The sequence below is a fragment of the Artemia franciscana genome, chromosome 5 (assembly GCF_032884065.1).
Source record: "Artemia franciscana chromosome 5, ASM3288406v1, whole genome shotgun sequence".
Taxonomy (NCBI): Eukaryota; Metazoa; Arthropoda; class Branchiopoda; order Anostraca; family Artemiidae; genus Artemia; species Artemia franciscana.
Window position 1 is genome coordinate 4,956,073 of NC_088867.1, and position 21,373 is coordinate 4,977,445.

At 35.0% G+C, this 21,373-nt stretch overlaps 1 protein-coding gene across 2 annotated transcripts in view; it reads left to right on the forward strand.

The window, feature by feature from the left end:
• Positions 1-16,436, forward strand: part of LOC136026913 (uncharacterized) — a 31,680-nt gene extending 15,244 nt beyond the window's left edge. For both annotated transcript variants that reach the window (XM_065703743.1, XM_065703742.1), the window contains exons 3-5: positions 10,421-10,543; positions 13,277-13,426; positions 16,302-16,436. In XM_065703743.1, coding sequence (XP_065559815.1) covers positions 10,421-10,543; positions 13,277-13,426; positions 16,302-16,421 — 393 coding nt within the window. In that variant the 3' untranslated portion in view covers positions 16,422-16,436. The remainder of the gene's footprint in view (positions 1-10,420; positions 10,544-13,276; positions 13,427-16,301) is intronic.
• The last annotated feature ends 4,937 nt before the right edge of the window (positions 16,437-21,373 follow it).

Here is a 21,373-nt window from a genome sequence, read left to right on the forward strand (position 1 = left end):
TATAGGTACCAGCCAGCCTATAGGCCTTACACTGCTTGGGACAGGTAGCTCAAGTACCAGCACTTCCCACAACCAATGAATAGAACTAAGAATTTTGATTAAGATTACTGGTTAGTATTTGACAGGAAGATAGATTTATTTCTACAGGCTTGGTTATAGACAAGGATGAAGTATTTATGGTTATCTGAAAAGACTAATTTGTAGTTCATATACCCTGTATACAAATTTTGGAACTGGATGTTTATTTAGAAACTTTTTCATAATTTGCATTTAATTTCGTTTCTTATTCAATGCTCTTTCCAAATATAATAATTCACACTGTTGTAAATTGATGATTAATGTTGCCAGATATCACTTTAGGCTGCATACAAAGTTTACTGTTTTTTTTTTTATAAGATTGGCTTTATTTGGCATTATGAACCATCTATTGCTGAAAAATAATTGCGAACCCACAAAATCTGCAAGCCTTTGTCTACAGTCTGAGACTGTATCTTGCCCTGCTAAGGAGAGGGGAGGGGGGGGGGCTGGGATACTATTTTGATGGAAGTAGCTATTACATTTGTGGCAGTAGTATTGAATTCAAATCAGGTTGCCCCCAATCCAGGGGTAATTGGAGAAAAAGGCAAGACAGTTGATAGTCTGAGTGAGAGGCATAGTTGACATAAGCCTTTTTCAGGAATGTATAAAAATGATGCCATTTTCCCTTGTTGATAGATTAGTCTATCAAAGACTCTTTAATTGGAAAATAAAGTGTGTCTTTCTTTATTTCTATTTAGTCTCAGCTTATAAGCAAAATCATTGGCAGTACAATAGCACCGCCTAAGTAAAGAGCATTGTAGGCTCAAAATATTATTTACCTTAAATCACGCTTGGAGCAATATAAGGATTTTCAATTCTTGTGATGCTCCAATGACAAAAAAAAATCGTTTGGTGTAGGTTGTGGCTGTTCATCTAGACTCTTGTGTAGGACCTTTTAGCTTCCCAATTGTAAAGGAACTCCTGGCAGAGCCATTCCTTATCAAGTTTGGACTTGAACGTGTCAGTTGAAGTTGCAGAAACTGTTTCCTCAGACAGTTGATTCCATAGATTGATGACTCTTTGGCTGAAGAAATGACTTTTATGTCTACTCGTGGAATACTGCACGGGGAGCTTCATTGAATGTCCTCTAGTACCAGAATGCAAGGGCTGTGCAAAGAGACCAGAAAGGGCGTTTTTAGGAAGGGATTTTTTGGTTAAAATCATATCACCCCTTTTTCTTTGGTATGTGAGTGTTGGCACCTTCAAAGGATGTAGTCTTTCTTTGTGTGGAAATTTATTCTTGCTGCTAACCTTCTTATTGCCCCAACACTGGACATCCTCAAGCAGCTTCTTATCTTTTTTGAAAAAGGGCTGCCAATGACATTCCAACCTCCAGATATGGTCATACAAGCACCTTATATAGCTTCATAAAAACTCTTGGGTGTTGGCTGGAGATGGTTCTTTTTATGATAACAAGGTATTTATTTGCAGAAGATGAAACAGACTTAGCATGGCTGCTAAACTTTAATTGGTGATCAACAATAACTTAAAGATCTCTTTTATTGGAAACAACAGAAAGGAAGTTGTCTTGAAGGAAATACTTATGATGCTTATTTGTTATTTTTCTTTCACCATGGCACTTTGTACTGAAGGAGTTGTTTTAGAAACTTCAAAAGGATCTTATTTGATTGAGAATTGTAAGCTCTAATGCCTGTTAAAGATTCAAAAGTGATTGGAAGGAAACCAGCCTCCCACCAGAACTAATCATTTCCCCAAACACATCCAAATAAAATTTGTTCAACATAGTTGAAAGGCTCAGTAATTATGTCTTTTGTAATGTCAATCCTCCACAACCCTCAGGGCAATGGCTATAAGCTATGCTACTTGCCCATTATTAACATATAAAGTTTTTATGGAAAGGGTGGCTGTATTAACTTTGGAGGAGGCTCATCATGGGAAATCAGAAGTTCTAGTGCTCTTTCTAAGAGCCAAAAGTGATCAGAAAGCAACTAGCCCCCTCCTTCTTGCCCTGTTTTCCCCAAATGTATCTGTTATAATTTTGCAATAGCCACTGTCAGATTATTTTGTTCAAAAGAGTCCAAAGATCATATAATAATGCCTCCAGGGTTTACACAACCTTACTCAGCCTGGGGACAAGGGTTGTAAGTTATGCCCGGGGGGTATATAAGGTTTTTATGGAAGGGGTAACTTTATAAACTTTGGAGGCTTGTTTGATTGGAAATTAAAAGTTTTAATTCCCTTTTTAAGTGTCAAAAGTGATCAAATGGTAACTAGCACCCCACTATTCTACAAACACATTCAATCACATTTTCAAAATTTCTATTTTTTCATAATTATCCAAACATCATATAACAATGCCTCCAAGGTTGACACAACCACCAGGGTGTGTGGACAGGTTTGTAAGTTATGCCTTTGGGCATATAAGGGTTTTATTGAAATTGAAAATCTAGTGCCCTATTTAAGAGTCAGAAGTGATTAGAGGACAGCCTGCCACTCCCCCACCCTTTCCATCTCTTCCCAAAACACCTCCAGTCAAAATTTGAGATTGCTATTTTGTTCAGCATAGTTTAAAGGTCCATTAGTTTTTTCTTTGGGGACGTCAATCTCCAACAGCCCCCAGGGCAAGGGCTGTAAGTTAGGCAACTATAATTTATTGAATAAGTTGGGTTTGTCTGACCTTTACTTGCCAAAAAGATGAAGGACATTCAGGCAAAGCTTTCAGAGAATGTTGAGGGCATTGTTGAATTAAATCAAGACACATTATGTACATATAGGTTGTCTAAAAGGCAAAATTCAGGTATATCTGAGTGTATTAATTAGGAACTTTTAGGAAATTGTAAAGGAGATGACCAATTGACCATAAAGGCAATATTTGTATGCTATTACTTCTATTACCACTAAAAATACTGCTTTTATAATAGTATTACCTAGGCCTGAGGATATTGAAATGAACATCTGTGGAAATATTGGGGGGGGTGTGTGTGAACTAAATCAAAACATCATGTGCATATAGATTGTCAAGAGAGCACATCAGCAATATTTTGGGAACAGCCTATCAAATCAAGATTAAACTTCTAGGGTTACATGAGGGGGATATTCAATTTACCAAGACAACATATACATGCTACTATTGTTACTATTACTACTAATACAGTAATAATACTGCTACTGCTGATCCTACTGCTACCATGGTGCTAGTATTGTTAAGGCTAAGCATATGGAGGTGAAAATTTGACAAAATATTGAAGAAAAATTCGAATTAAATCAAAATACACTATGTGCCTGTAGATTGTCAAAAGGGTGTATCTTAAGAATGGATTTGGGTATTAAGTTGGAACTTTCAGAGAATGCTTAAAAGAAAAGATCAATTTTTACCAAAAGATAATATGTACATACTACTACTAATGCTACTACCAGTGCTGCCACTGCTGCTAAACCACTCCAACTACTACTTTAATTGTAACTGTTTGTTAGACTAAGAGTATCAAGATATTAATGATGTCTAAAAGGGGTCAAAAGGGTGCATTATCAATATTTTTGGAACAGCTTACCATATCATGTTGAAACTTCCAGGGTATTATGAGGGGAGACCAAGTGACGAAAAGGCAACAAATACATGCTGTTACTGTTATTAATACTACTGCTTCTACTGTTACTGCTGCTACTAATACAGCAGTACTACTGCTTCTTTTACTACTTAAGACGAACTAAATCAAAACACACTATCTGCATGCAGATTGTCTAAAAGGTTTATCTCAAGAATGAATTTGGGCATTAAGTTAGAACTCAAAGAATGTTGAAAGAGGAAAATGAATTGAGCAAAAGACCAAAAATGATCAAAAATAAAGTCAAATCATCTTCTAAGTAGTGAAATGCTGCAAATTACCATCAATAAATAAATTAAACCCATAATGAACATAAATTTACAATAAACAACTGAGTCATACTCAAAACAAGCAGAAATTGGCATGAGTAGGGCTGACAGCCCTGATGCATTACAAAGACCAGAACATAATTTGCACTCTATTGAAAAATAAATAAATAAATGTGGATTGACAGTTTAATGTGGATTATACCAAAAGACCAAAAATTATCAGAAATAAAGTAAAATAATCTTCTAAACATAAAAATACCACAAATCTCAATCAGTAAATAAATTAAACCCAAATGAACAGAAATTACAGTAAATAACCAAGTTGTCTTCAAAACAAGCAGCAATTAACATGAGTAGGTCTAACACCTACTGAAAAAAAACAAAAAAAAACAACAAATGTGGATTGACAGTTTAGTATACATATAGTGATATTTATTCCATAAAGTCTTAATAATTTTGATTCATTAAAGTTAAAAGAGTGAAAACATTTCAAATTTATTAGTTTTCAGTGAAGTACAACTAACATTCTAATCTTCAGAAAGTATGGGAGGTGTCTGCTCTACTCATTTTAGTTTTTGCTCTTTTTGAGGCTGACTTGATTATTTATTGTATTTTTTGTTTGTTTTGGGTTTCATTTATGTATTGATGGTGATTTGTGGTTATTTTATGCTTGGAAGATTATTTGACTTTATTTTTGCTCATTTTTAAAAATAATAAAATAATGAAAAATTATTTTGTGGGAAAAATGTTTTTTAATTAATTGACTAAAAAAGGAAGGTGCTGAGCGAAATGTAGTAATAAGTCTTAAATGGTAATATATTTTGTTTTTTGCTCCACTTTGTGTAGACTAGACACATAAAGTTTTATTACTGTATCTAGATCCTTGAAACTAAAGTGAATAAATGAAATAATGTAAAAAGAAGTAGACTGCAAAGAATAGAAAGCTGACAAAGTTTTCTCTAGATTTATATACATTTTTTCCATATCCATTAATGATCATGTTTGAGCCACTGGTGAAAGATACCACTTGACCAAGTTTTACTTGGCGAAAAGAATTTCAATCAGCAAACAATTTATAAGAATATGAAGGGGCTGAAAGGGGAAAAAGATTTTTACCAAAGTTGTGACCTTTTTGGATTTTTCTCAGCTGATTTTTCTCAGCTGGAAAATGGCAGTTTGCCAGTTTTCAGGGGGGAAAACATAGTGCTGCTTTTGAGAAAAAGTATACAGGTATACAGTAATAAGTAGTAATAAGTACATAAGTAGTAATAAGTACAAGTACATAATAATAATAATAACAAAGTAAGTACAGTAAGTAATGAGTACAATAAGTAGTAATAAGTGTATACAGTATAAGTATACAGGTATATATACAATTGCTTATCATTGAATGATAGAGTACCAGGACTCTTTGTTACGTGAAAAAAAAGACGTTTTTTCTCAAGAATTGTAATTTCAATTTGTTTTGCATCTTTACACTGATAAATTATTCTTTACTATTTACAGTCACATTAATTTGTAATGTCGAAATTAAACAGTTCAAAATAGGAATGATACCTTTTTATTGACAGTGAATAGATATAAAATTATTTAACTGGATATTTCGAACACATATTCAGTGTTCATCATCAGTTTTACTGCTGATGATGAACACTGTATATGTGTTCGAAATATCCAGTTAAATAATTTTATATCTATTCACTGTCAATAAAATGGTATCATCCCTATTTTGAACTGTTTTACTTTCGTCATGGAAAGGCAGTGTGGTCTTCGAATTTATCTAATTTGTAATGTGCTTTTTAAAATATTTAGCACAGACACTCATCTTTGTCAAAACTTATTATAACTATTCCACGTATTTATGACATGATTCATATTAAAAATTTGATTGGAAAAACATTCCAATGAAAAATTAGACTACTACAAGAGTCAAATCCACAACCCTCAGAGTAGAAGTCCAACATGCTATCTACTAGCAGGCTTATATATGCTAATGAAGAAAATAGAATGATAAGAAACTTATATGAATGTGACATATGAAAAATGTTTTCCTAAATTAATGGTCTAAAAGAACTTGCCAAAGATGGCGCCTATCTACATTGCTTTTTTCCCACTATTGCTGTGAAGCAATTATTGCAATATTGCAATAATTGCTGTGAAGCAATAAATTAAATAAATAAATAAAGCAGTATTGCTGTGAAGCAAATATTGCAATAATTGCTGTGAAGCAATAAATTAAATAAATGAATAAAGCAATATTGCTGTGAAGCAATCTAACGTTTGAATTATTTTGCATGTCAATTTGCTGCACGCATTTGATTCACTCAGGTCTGATTGTTTAAGAATAATAATGACATGATTGCTATTGACTCACCCTAGTCTAACTGTCAGGTTTCTGGTTGGCATTTGTGTCTGGGGTTTGGGCCTCTATTTCAGCCACTAGGCAATTTATGAAAAATCCATCAAGGGTGCTTGGAGGGAGAAACGAATTTTTCCAAAATTTAACCTTTCTAGTTTGTTTTTTCACACTGGAAAATGTTAGTATGTCAATTTTCAGAAGAAGAAAATATAGTCTTGTTTTCTGAACAAGAAATATCCATTTGAAGAAATATCCATATACATATGTAATTATTGCTCATTTAATAAGTTTTATGCCTTTGAACTACTTACTGTAAATATCATGCTGTTTTGCTGTGCTGAATCTGTTTGGCTGTGCAAATATCTGCTGTGCTGTGCAAATTATGTGCTGTGCAACATATATTTGCTGTGCAAATATCTGTTTTGCTGTGCTGAAAATCTGTCTAATTCAGTTCTTAATTCAGTTCTTAAGCTTCTCTTTACATATGTTTGCAAAGAAAGAGAAAGACATCAAGCACTGTTAGATAAGACTACCCCACCTAAGCTAAGTCTTGTAGGAAATTATAGGCAGGGTAATACTGCTGCCTAAGTAAAGGGCCAATGTATTATTATTATTATTTTTTTTTTTTGGGGGGGGGGTCTTGGATGAGGGCACTTTGTATTGAAGGTCTTGTCATAGGAACTTCGAAAAGGGCTCATTCAATTGGAAATTGAAACGGGTAGTACCCTTTTTAATAGTAAAAAGTGACGGCGTGGGGGGCAACTAACCCCCCTCTCACGCCCACATTTTTTGATAGTTCAAAAAGATCAGAGGGCAACAAGCCTCCCCCCCATACAACCATCAGTTCCCAAAACACACCTAATGAAAATTTTGAGATAGCCATATTTTCAGCATAGTTGAAAGGTCTGGAAATTATGTGCTTGAGAATTATCACCCCCACAGCCCTCTGTGCAAGAGCTGTAAGTTAACCCCCAAGTGCATATAAAGTTTTTATGGAAAGGGTGTTTTATAAACTCTAGAGGAGGCTCATTCCATTAGAAATCAGATATTCTAATCCCTTTTTAATAGTCAAAGTGATATAAGGCAACTGCCCCGCTCCTATGTTGTATTATCCACTAATGTGTACAATAAAAATTTTGGATAGCCATTTGTTAAAAAATCGTCCACTGTGGGTAAGGGTTGTAAGTTATGCCCAGGGGTATATAAGGTTTTTATGGAAGGGGTGGTCGTGTGAACTTTAGAAGAGGCTCATTTGATTTGAAATGTATAGTTCTAGTCCCTTTAAGAGTCAACCATGACGGAGAACAGCTAGCCCACTCCCTGGCATCCTCTTCCCAAAACACATTGAATTGAAATTGTGAGATAGCCATTTTGTAACCAATAGTCTAAGAATCGTATAACAATGTCTTTAGGGTGGACACAATCCCTCAGAACCCATGGGCAAGGGTTGTAAGTTATGCCCTGCTGCCCCTAGGCATATAAGGTTTTTATGGAATGGATGCTCATATGAGCCTTGGATTGGAAGTAGCTTATTTGATTGGAAGCCCAAAGTTTTGGTGCCCTTTTTAAGAGTCAAAATTGAATGGAGAGTAATCTCCCCCCTCCAAGCTTATCATTCCACAAAATATAACCGATTGAAATTTTAAGAGACCTATTTTGTTCAGCCTTGTTGAAAGGGCCGATAATTGTGTCTTTGGGGATGTGTCTTTGCCTATAGGGAATTGTGAATTCTCTTGATGGACCCTTGTGTTGGCTGGTCACCTTTGAACTGTTTGTCTTATTTATTGTTTTGAATATTCTCTATATGACAGCTTATACTTACTTACGACATGACTGCCTGTCCAGCAACAAAAGTAGTAGTTGAGGTAGTATCAGTGGTAGTAGTTTGCACATATTGCCTTTTGGTGAGAGATCTTCCCCTTTAAGCATTCTCTGAAAGTTACAACTCAATACCCAAATCAATTCAAAGGGGTATGATTTATTGACAATTTGTATCCACTTAGCATCTTTTGATTTAGCTCAAATTTCCAGTCAATACAGCAAACAGAGTAGTCTGGTAGTAGTAGTGGTGGTAGTAGTAATAATATTGGTAGCATGCAAATGTTGCCTTTTTCATCATATCCCTTATCATTTACTTAATTCTCCAAATTAATATACTCGGCTTTTCCTGTAGTGAAAAAAGAAATCACCAGTGCAATAGCACAAACACAGAAACAAATGCACATCATAAAACCAAACATAAAAAATATAAACTGTAAAAAATAATAATAGAAAATATATAATATATAATAAATAATAAGTAATGAATAATAAATAATAGATAATATATATAATATATATATATATATATATATATATATATATATATATATATATATATATATATATATATATATATATATATATATATATATATATATATATATATATATATATATATATATATATATATATATATATATATATTTCAAACTTATTATTTGCGCTTTACTGAAAACAAAACACGTTTTAAATGTTTTCATTTTTTTTACTTTTATAAATAAAAAAATAAAAACTTTAAGAAATAAATATCAGTATATGTCAATTAAACTGACAATCCATGGTCATTTGTTTTTTTGTTTTCCAAAATGCCCACACAGGTTGTATAGAGGACGCATCAGAAATGCTTCAGGAATGGTTGATTGTATTAAGCTGAAGCTTCTAGCGTGTGTTGAAGGGGATGTTGAAGAAACCAAAAGGCTTTGTTTTTTTAGTTTGTGTCAAGGAGTTCGTTTTGACTTTGACTTGGCTAAATAATGTAATTTCTCTTTGTTTTGAGTTTCATTTATTTATTCATAGTGATTAGTGGTAGTTTTATGCTTGGAAAATTTTTTGACTTAATTTCCGCTCACGTTTGAATTAATAGAGATCTTTACCTTTCTTTGAAAGCTTATTTTGTGGAAAAAGTTTTGAAAATCAATCTTGAAAAATATTAAAAATGTAGGCATGCACACAGTTTTCTACGTTGTCAGTCCCCTCTAGACACAATTTTATGCCTTTCTGCTTAAAAATTAATACACTGTAAACATAAATGCCGCTAATTAAATGCAACAATTAAATACTGTTTATACATTACTTCTAGATGATTAATAATTGATTGTTAACAATTTTGTTTTGATTTTTGGCGTCTAGTGTTTGGTCCTTCGATAGGAAGGTTTTCAAGGCCAGTTTATAAACCACAGTGAGTTTGAAGGTTCAACAATTTTAGTCATTGATGTCTCAAGTCATGTATATAACTTCAAGGAAATTCAAGTTGAGTAATTTCAGTGCTTCATCATATGTTAAGTAGCTGTGTCTAAGCATTAATTTTACAGCTGTTTGTGTACAATGTTAAGTCTGTCTATTTGTCCCTTAATCAAGCCTGGATGCTAAGCCTGAGATACCTATTCATCTCTGACAATCAAGTTTCCCCTTTAAGTGACTACATGAACATCTTATTTTACGTGCATTTGTATTTCTTCTCAGTTTGGTCAGGTTGCAAGTATATTGCATAATCCATGGGTTGCCAGATTTCGTAGACACGTTTTCTGTGTGAAACGTGTCTACGTTTCTACACACGTTTCTACGTGTCTACGTTTCTACAGTCACTATTGTGTCACCACTAGAAAACACACGTTTTATCTACACACGTTTCTACGTGTTCTACACCGTTAAATCTACCGTTAAACCGTTAAATCTACGTAGAACACTACGTGTTCTACGTTTCTACACCGTTAAATCTACACACGTTTCTACGTTTCTACGTGTCTACAGTCACTATTGTGTCACCACTAGAAAATGATAGGACATTTTGCAAGTCGAAAGCTGAGACCCATTCCTTGTACATATTTATTAGCTCTGATAAGTAGGGTCTCTACATCGTACTTTTGTAAGCATGTTCAGAATAAATTTTATTAGGTATCCAAACAATGCACTGGTCACTCATACCAACTGAAGGTAGTGTAAACGGGGTATTAAAATATTAGAAAATATACACGGGGTATAAAATGGGGCATAATCTTGCTAAAAAAGGGATCCAACATACAGTTACCTCTTATTGGCGCTTAAGCAACAGAGGATTACTTAGCCCTTTGAGATGCAGATTGTTAACCAACTTGTTTTTTTTGTAGGCATCTTCAAATGCTGTTTTAGATATTGACCTCAAACCTACCCCGTCAGAGAATCCTTGTCATTTTGGTTCACAATCTTCTCAGCCTGTCTTTATTTATAATAATGAATCTGCAGTACTACAGGTGAGTGTGCAAAATTGTTTGCTCTTTGTTGGTATCCACCCTTTTGGGATAAAAAAAAAAGAATTTATACTGTTTAACTGTAATCTCATTGTCAAGATATTATGTTTGATAAGTAAGTACCATGATCAAAAACTAGTAGCATCTTTGCTCTGAAGTTAGTAGGATAAGTAGGCTACAGATATGAGAAAAAATTGTGTTAAAAAAATGTAACCCATCAGTTCCTTTGGAAGTATTTTGACATGACATATGTATCCGTATCTTAAAAGCGTATTCATTAGCATACCTGAAAGCACAAATGAGGGGGGCCTCCCTTCATACTTTCTTAAGGGTCCCACTGGAAAAAATTTAAGAATTTAAGAACCTAAAATGGAACTGTTTTCATTACCCCCTCCTTTAGGAAAAATTCTACCTCCCAGAAGTCTAAACTTGTGAGTACCTATATGCTCTACCCTCCGTCAGGGGAGATACATTTCACAGGATTGACTTAGAGAGCAAGTAAGTTATCATAACTTTACTTATATTAATTTTCTCTATAAAAAAACTTATAGGTGGGAATTTTTGCTAAATATTTTATTTTGAAAATGCCATTGCTTTGTATTAATTCAATCTTACTTGTATTAATTTTTTTTTTCTATCAGATAATTCTTATTAAAAAGTCTTATTAAAAAAGAGCATGCTTTGAAGAGTATACTTCAGTTTGTTCTGGCTCTTTTAAAACAATTTTGCTTTGGGGGTCTCCCTATCATCGAATTCTATCTTCAAACAAAATTGCCATGAAACTAGCAATTATAAGTGAACCTTGATTTCATAATTTTTCTTTTTGTGCTAAAAGGATTTTTTTTTTCTTCTACTATTTTTCAGAAGAAACAGATGTAAATAGCTAATTATATATAGTACATTGCTAAATTGTTTCTGTATCTATATTTTTTCGAACTATAACGTAGTATTTCAAAGTGTTTACAAGAGGCTAGTATATTAATCAATAAGAGCTTCTACTTAGAAATTTTGATGGCAGTATTCTTTTATGCAGGAATTGTAGAATTTGAAATCTCAAAGAGGCTAGTACATAGTCTCTAAGAGACTTTTGGCTGGTAGCTGGATCAATGAGAGCCTCCACTTTAGAATTTTAATGGCAAGACTATTTTATGCAGTAAATGTAGGATTAAAATTTCAAAGAGGTTGGTAGGTATTCTTAAAGAGACTAGAGGCTGGTAGTTGGATAAATGAGAGCTTCTACTTTGTGATGGTGATAGCATTTTGTGCTGTAATTCTAGAATTTAAAATCTCAAAGAGGCTGGTGGCTAGTCTCAAAGAGACTAGAGGCTGTTAGCTGGATCAATGAGAGCCTCTACTTAGGAATTGTAGTGGTAATAGCATTTTATGCAGTAATTATAGAATTTAAAATCTCAAAGAGGCTGGTAGCTAGTCTCAAAGAGGCTAGGAACTGGTAGATGGTTCATTGGGAGCCTCTACTTTGGAATTTTGTTGGCAACATTGCGAAAAGCCTATGGCTTTCTCTTGTTTTGAGTAAATTTATAAAATAACATTTTATGCAGTAATTGTAGAATTTAGAATTTCAAAGAGGCTGGTAGCTAGTCTAAAAGAGACTAAAGGCTGGTAGCTGGATCAATGAGAGCCTCTAGTTAGGAATTGTGGTGGTAATAGCATTTTATGCAGTAATTGTAAAACATAGAATCTCAAAGAGGCTGGTAGCTAGTCTAAAAGAGACTAGAGGCTGTTAGCTGGTTCAATGAGAGCCTCTACTTAGGAATTGTGGTGGTAATAGCATTTTATGCAGTGATTGTAGAATTTAGAATCTCTAAGAGACTGGCAGCTAGTCTCAAAGAGACTAGAGGCTGGATCAATGAGAGCCTCTACTTAGGAATTTTGGTGGTAATAGAATTTTATGGCCTTCTCTTGTTTTGAGTAAATAAAGAAAATATCATTTTATACAGTAATTGTAGAATTTTAAATCTCAAAAAGGCTAGTAGCTAGTCTCAAAGAGATTAGAGGCTGGTAGCTGGATTAATGACAGCCTCTACTTGAGAATTGTGGTGGTAATATCATTTTATGCAGTAATTGTAGTATTTGAAATCTCAAAAAGGCTGGTAGCTAGTCTCAAAGGGACTAGAGGCTGGTTGCTGGATCATTGAGAGTCTCTACTTAGGAATTGTGGTGGCAATAGAAAAAAATTAAAAAGGTCAAGGATGCGGCACTAGACCCTTAAGGTCAGAACCGGTGGTGATTATCTGCGTCTCAGCATATTAAATGCTAATGGCAATAGCATTTCATGCAGTTATTACAGAATGCTCTCCATTGTATGCTCTCTACATGGGAATATTGTAAATATCTTGATTGTTAACAGACTGTAAGTTGAGCTATCTCTATGTAAATTCAAAAATATGTTTTTTGGTTCTTGGTAGGTAGGTAGGTATGCGCTTATTTCATAAAAAGAAACTACATACAAAATTGTACTTCCAATCAACAATATGCTGCTCAATTTAGGGACCTAAAATGTCCCTCTTCAGCAGCGAAACAACAACATATACATGATAACTATTCATTCAAAATCACAGAAATACGCAAAGAAGAAGAAGAAGAAAAAAAAACAGACGAAACACTATGCAATCTCTAAACAGCCATCTCTCATCTTAAAAAAAAAAAACTAAACAACTTTAAAAAAAAATAGTAACTCGCACATTGCCTTATTGTAGTTGTTTGCTTATGTTTTAGATTGGTTTCAAGCCTTTGCCAAAGTTCTGCAATTTGACATCATATCACATTGCTATTCAGAGTAATCTATCAGAACTCACCGAAAAGCCAGCTAATTGTTATGATCACAATTTGGCTCAACACTCGGATCAGCACATTCAGAATTCTGATGTAAGTATCTCTTGGCATTATTACTGAATTCTTAGTTTTAATTAAGCTATTGGTGGTACTAATAATTTACCAGTGTCCGAAATAGAAGCTTGCTTAAGTATCCCGGAAAGTGATAGCAAATAGTTCGTGGTAGCGAACTGTAAGTAAGGAGTGACCCGGCTCATTAATAACCGAACCTCTAAAGAAAGGAATTTTGACACCAATTGATACATCAAAAGAATTGAATTTATGCTGATTTCAAATATATAAGTTCCATCAAGTTTAGTCTTACCTATCAAAAGTTACGAGTCTGGAAAACGTGTCTTATTTTCGAAAAAAGGGGAAAACAATCCCTAAAAGTCATAGGATTTTAATGGAAATCACGCCATCATGTTCAGCGTATTAAGAACCGTACTGTAGAAGCTTCAAGCCCCCATGTGCAAAAATGGGGAATTTTGTTGTTTTTTTTTTTTGCCAGAAAAAAGATCACGGATGTGTTTACTATTTTTTTTTCCAGGGGCGATCGTATCAACTCAATGGTCCTAGAATGTTGTGAGAGGGCTCATTCAATGTAAATTAAAAGTGTTAGTGCCCTTTTTTAAAGTCACTCGATAAAAGTTTTGAGATAGCCATTTTGTTTAGCATAATCGAAAAAATCTAATAACTATGTCTTTGAGGATGACTTAATCCCCCACAGTCCCCGGGGAAAGGCTGCAAGTTATGGACTTCTGCCCATTGTTTACAAATAGCATTGGTTACTGGGAAGTATACTGACGTTTTCAAGTTTTTTTCTGGTGAGGGGCTGGGCGGAGGGGGTTACATGGCAGAACCTTTCCATGGACGAATTTTTCATGGGGAAAGGGAATTTTCCATGAAAATTGGTGCTGGATTTCCCAGCATTATTAAAAAACGATCAGAAATTAAATAAAAAAAAAAACAGTTTTTTCAACCGAAAGTAAATAGCAACATTAAAACTTCAAACGAACAGAAATTATTATGCATAAGAGGGGGTTTGCCCCCCACCTGAAAGTGCATTTTTGGTAAATTTTTTTTCAGTTTAGGGACATTTGTCGGTAAATATGTCGAGGTTTTAATTAGTTTGTTATGCATCGATGTATCATTCAATGCTCTTTCCAAATGCAATAATGGTACAGATATAACACGCTCTAAAAATTTGTTTTTAATAAGAAAGCGTAGTGATTACGCTTTCTTATTACGTAGTTTAAGTGACTCTGGGGGCTAATTTTTATTTTTCTGAAGGAGGATGTCGCTGATTTTTCAAATAAAGATTGTTTCTTCTGGTCTTCTCAAATTGCTAAGACAATTGTTAAAACTATTTGCTAAGCTGTTCTGAAAGCAATGAAGCATTTTTTAAAAGCGATTATTTAAAAGCTTTATTTTAAAAGCGAAAGCGTAATCAGAAATTGTAAACATCGATGTATCATTCAACACTCTTTCTAGATGTAATAATTGTATGGATGCAACACGCTCTAAAATTTATTTAGCGAGAAGCTGATAACGTGCCATTTTTAGATAAAAAAAAACGATACTGATATCCTTTTCCTGAAATTTGAAATTCTAATTTGGAAACTTTGCCTCAGAGGAATGTGGGATTATTGTTCTTATTAGCTGGAACCATATTTATATAATGGGGCGAATTTCTTCAGTAGTTTTCATAATAAAACTAGTATCATCGATCTTAGAATACTTTGAGGGTTATAAGCCCTGTAATATTTATCTATGTGTTTAAGCACAGAGGAAAGCAAAATAAATTTTTTTTTTGCTCAACTCGGTGGAAGTGAATAAAAACATAAGAGCCATGGCTAATTAGAGTAAAGGCAAGACAGATGGTCTCTTTGAGAGGCAGAGCTGGCATAAGTTTGTTAGAATTGTATAAAAATGATTAATTTCAGTTGTTAATAGATAGTCTATAATCTATCCTATGGTAGGCTTAAGGTAGGTAGGCCTGGAGTAAAGCTAATTAAAATTATATCAGGTCTATTCTTTAGGTCTATGTATATCTGGAAACTGTGATTTCATAACCTCTTCTTATCAGCCAGTGTTGTCACGTTGAGTGTTAATAAATAACCAACACTAATCTCTTAGATTTGACAGTGCTTTTCATGTGTAGAAGCACATGTGTAGGGTAACTAGATTTAAAATGATTATTTTAACATTTTGTCAAAAATGTCTTATCTTAAACTGTGGAAGCGGGTTCAATCTGCTTTTTTTCGTGTCTCCTCATTGAATAAGCTTATTAAGCTTCTCGATAGGGTAACTAGTTTTCAAATGATTATTTTAACATTTTGTCAAAAATATCTTATCTTAAAATGTGGAAGTGGGTTCAATCTTCTTTTTTCATGTCTCCTCATTGAATAAGCTTATTAAACTTCAAGATAGGGTAACTAGTTTTCAAATGATTATTTTAATATTTTGTCAAAAATATCTTATCTTAAACTTTGGAAGCGGGTTGAATCTGCCTTTTTTCATGTCTCCTCGTTGAATCAGCTTATTAAGCTTCTGGGGAGCGTAGCTAGATTTAAAATAATTATTTTAACATTTTTCGGAAAATCTTATCTTAAACTCAACTCGTAGAAAGGCTCTAGCCTCACCCCTCATGCATTTTGTCACGGAGTAGTTATAGCTGAAATCACAAATTAGAGATAAATAATTTTCAAATTGTTGGCTGTTGCAGTACTATGGATATGATTTTTTCACGATTAAAAAGCGTACATCACTAGCATTTGGTTGTAATTTAACATTCAACTGCCATTTGGGGATAATTCTGGCAAATACTTGTCACATTTGAATATAAAATTTTAGACCCCCTCCCCAAGAGAAAAAAACGAATCCTGGATGCGTTTCCGTTAATATATAAATTTACATTTAATTATAGGTACCAATGATTTGGACTACGTTTCCATACGTATATAGCGGTATTTACTGTATTGGAATAATACCCAAGCAGTCAACTAATTCACGGAAACCCTTTTATAAGGTATGTTTTTGTTTTTAATTTTTGCGAATCAAGCCCTTTTGGGGCTTGAGCCCTCAACTTTTACCCGGGAGGATGGATCTCGATTCTCTGTAAAGAAGAGACTGGCCGTAAGTCTAAGGCCGTATTCGGGGAGGCGGGAAGGGAGTTTGGGGTTTGAACCCCGGTCTTTTTTGTCTCGCTCGTGAAAAGTAACAAAAATGGACATAAACAAATTTTTCATATGTCTTTTGAGTTTTTTGTTACCCCCCCCCCCCCCCCCACCAAAGAAATACTTCCCCCTCAGAACAGAATTCCTGTTCGTTCATTGTGACGTTTACTGAGTTTATTGTGTTTTATTGTTCGGTTACTGTGACGTTTATTGTTGTTAGACTTGAGGAAGACGTTCGAAAAGCTAGTGGTAAAGAACTGCAAGGAAAGAGTGAATGGTGTCGGTAGTAACTGAAACCCTAAAAAATCAGTTTTGATAACAGTATATGTACATGTAAGGGTTTTTGTAATGGTTCTAGATGTGTATACTTTGTTAAGTTTAAAGCTATCTACTAAATGCTACGAGCCTGAGAAAGCTTGCCTTATTTTCGAAAAGTGTGAGTGGTCTTCGAAAAAATTGCACTCTCAAATTTAGCTTCTCAGAGGTTTCAATCTCCTTTCTACAAAAATTTTGAAATTTTTCATTTTATCCGAGACGAATGACCACGATTAGGTGTTTATTCGTTTGTTTTTGTTTTTTTCAAGGGTTATTGTGTCAAACTAATGGCCTTAGCATATTGGAAAAGGGCTCATTCGATGAAAATCAAAAGGCTAGTGCCCTTTTTAAGTAGTTAACAAATTTTTACCCAGCGAGGTGTCGTTTTCTACCATTTTGTGGTATAAACCAACAATCTCGGCCCAAAGAGGGAAAAAGAAGGGAGATAGCCTATCGGTTTGAAATTATTGAAAAGTTCTTGTGTAATTTTGCCTTCATCATAGACAATTAAAACGATACAACCATTACTGAGGCACAAATGACGTATGTATGCTTTTGGAATGTATTCATAAATATGATGTAATTTACATGACTTTTTTTTCCCAGAATTAAGACTCTTAACGAATTTTCCCAAACTTCTGACCTATCTAGATGATTTCCTTAGGCCAGAATATCTCAGGATGCAAATTTTCCCGACAAAATATGGAGCCGTTTTGAGAATAAATAAATAAATGTACAATATTGCTCGTATATGCATATATATATATATATATATATATATATATATATATATATATATATATATATATGTATATATATATATATATATATATATATATATATATATATATATATATATATATATATATATACTAGCTGTTGGGGTGGCGCTTTGTGCCACCCCAACACCTAGTTCGTGGGGGCGCCTTGCGCCCCCAAGCTCCCCGCGCGCGTAAGTCGTTACGCGCCATATTAGTTACGCGCCATTGTAGTTGTGTCCCTGTGTCCCACCTGTGAATATAGATAGATATATATATATTTTTAACTACGTAAAACTTGCGAATATACAACATTCTTGACTGTCCCATTGTCTGTGCATATAAATAGATTGTTAGGTTTACCGACTCTTGAACATGCAACATATAATTTTCCATGGGAAAAACAATCTGTATTCAGATCTATACATCATTATTCTAATGATATTAGTCCCTGTGTCCCGGTCGTCATTTGTGTCCCGGTGTCCCAGTCTGTAATTTCTCTCTGAGTGTCGCGGTCGTCATTTATATTCCCTGTGTCCCGGTGTCCCGGTCGTCATTTTTGTCCCAGTCGTCATTTGTGTTCCTGTGTCCCGGTCTGTAATTTTTCTTTGAGTGTCCTGGTCGTCATTTATATTCCCTGTGTCCCGGTCGTCATTTGTGTCCCGGTGCTTTGTTGATGGTGATTGCTAGTCGAACATTCCTTGTGTCCCGGTCGTCATTTATATTCCCTACTAGCTGTTGGGGTGGCGCTTCGCGCCACCCCAACACCTAGTTGGTGGGGGCGCTTCGCGCCCCACCCCACAAGCCCCCCCGTGCGCGTAAGTCGTTACGCGCCATTGTAGTTGTGTCCCTGTGTCCCATCTGTGAATATAGATAGATATATATATATATATATATATATATATATATATATATATATATATATATATATATATATATACATTTTTAACTACGTAAAACTTGCCAATATACAACATTCTTGGCTGTCCTATTGTCTGTGCATATAAATAGATTGTCAGGTTTACCGACTCTTGAACATGCAACATTTTTGATGGGTAAGACTAATCTTGATAAAACTTGTATATTTAAAATCAGCATTAAAATGAGATTCTTTTGATGTAACTATTGGTATCAAAATTCCATTTTTGTGTCCCGGTGTCCCGGTCGTCATTTTTGTCCCGGTCGTCGTTTGTGTTCCGGCGTCCCGGTCTGTAATTTCTCTTTGAGTGTCCTGGTCGTCATTTATATTCCCTGTGTCCCGGTCGTCATTTGTGTCCCGGTGCTTTGTTGATGGTGATTGCTTATCGAACATTCTTTGTGTCTGGTCGCTTTCTCTTTGAGTGTCCCGGTTGTAATTTATATTCCCTATGTCCTGGTGTTCCGGTCGTCATTTGTGTTCCGATGTCCCGGTCTGTAATTTCGTCAGTCGATAAACATGACGTCAGTCGACACACAAACATGACGTCAGTCGCCACACAGACAACTTATCTATCTATATATATAAAAATAAATTGTCTGTCTGTGTGTCTGTCTGTCAGGTGACGTCATGTTTCTGTGTCGACTGACGTCATGAAGTTAGTTGTCGTCATTTTTGCTATGACGGTGACGTCATTAAAGATATTTAATCATGAAGTTAGTTGTCGTCATTTTTGCTATGACGGTGACGTCATTAAAGATATTTAAGACATATATGTTCACGTAGAAATCTATTAATGTTTAAGTTTAAAATGACTGATGAACTTACAATGGCAAAAGCCGATGAAGATGCTCAAAGAGTCTATGCCAAAAAACTTGCTGCTGATAGAGAAAGTCAGAAAAGAAAGCGTGCCGAGGAATCAAAAGAACAGCAAGGAAACAGGCTTGAGGCTGATAGAGAAAGAAAGAACAGAAAGCGTGCCGAGGAATCAAAAGAACAGCAAGGAAACAGGCTTGAGGCTGATAGAGAAAGAAAGAACAGAAAGCGTGCCGAGGAACTACCAGAGCAACGCGAAAGCAGACTTGCTGTTAAAAGAGAAAGTGAAAAAAGAAGGCGTGCCGAGGAATCACAAGAACAGCAAGAAATCAGGCTTGCTGCTGATAGAGAAAGTAAGAAAAGAAAGCGTGCCGAGGAATCACAAGAACAGCAAGAAATCAGGCTTGCTGCTGATAGAGAAAGTAAGAAAAGAAAGCGTGCCGAGGAATCAGAGCAACCTGAAAGTTATCGCCTGGCATTCAGGTACAGCCCAGTCGATGATTATAGCTTGAGTAGATATGTTCAAATCGGGACAATGTCTAAAATTTGTCCCTATTGCAAGGCCTTGAAATTCAATGGTGAAACAATGGGAATGTGTTGCGCCTCAGGAAAAGTTAAACTTCCTCTATTGGCTGCACCACCAGAGCCATTGAAGACTTTCCTTACTGGAACTACGTCAGAATCTAAGGGTGTTTTGTCAAAAATCAGAAAATACAACTCATGTTTCCAAATGACGTCGTTTGGAGCCCAAATCGAAAATCCAGATCAATTTATGTCTACTTTCAAAGTAAAAGGGCAAATTTATCATAGAGCAGGGTCCCTTCTACCATTCTCAGGCGAGAATCATAAATTTTTACAATTGTACTTCTTCAGGGATAGAAATTCTGAATTGAATGCACGTTGCGAAATTTCTCCCAACGTTGAAAGGACAATCGTTTCCCAATTGCAACATCTTTTCCACGAAAATAATAATTTAGTGCGTCTGTTCAAAACAGCCATCGATTTGATGCCTACTGATACGCATAAAATCGTTATTTCCGCTGACAAAACGCCTCCTGGCCAACATGTGCGTAGGTACAATGCTCCAACTATCGACGAAGTGGCAATCGTTATGGTCGGTGATCAGTTTTTACCTCGAGATATTATTCTTCATTAGCGAAACGCTCAGTTGTTAAGAATTGCTGAAACTCATCGATGCTACGATGTCCTACAATATCCTATCATTTTTTGGGATGGAGCCGACGGCTATCACTTTAATATTAAATTGATGAATCCAGCCACTAACAAAGAAATGCATTATTGTTCCTATAGACTAATGATTCGGCTGGATGAAGAAAATTATATTTTAAAATGCCGTGAATTGTTTCACCAATTTGTCGTTGATATGCATGCTAAAATTGAATCAGAACGTTTGCTATATATCCGCCTGAATCAGACCAAGCTCCGCTCTGAACAATACATTCATATGCGAGATGCAGTTATAAATGACGGTAATACCACAAACGTTGGAAGATTAACAATTTTACCTTCGTCATATGCTGGCAGTCCCCGTCATATGCATGAATATGCTCAAGATGCTATTGCGTATGTTCGTCTCTATGGTCGTCCAGATTTATTTATTACATTTACATGTAATCAATCTTGGGACGAGATACTGCAGGACAGTCGGCGGTTCATAGGCATGACATTACGGCCCGTGTCTTCCGGCAAAAGTTGAAATGACTGATAAACTACATAGTAAAACTTGAAGTGTTTGGGTCAGTGCGATGCTGGATGTACTCAGTGGAATGGCAAAAACGAGGTTTGCCACACGCACATATACTAATCTGGCTACATAAAAAAATTACTTCGAACGAAATTGATGATGTGATTTCCGCTGAAATACCTGATAAAAATGTCGGTAAGGGGTTACATGATATTATTGTAAAAAATATGATACATGGACCTTGCGGTGCACTGAACGAAAATTCACCATGCATGGCCAAAGGAAGGTGCACAAAGCAATATCCTCGACTTA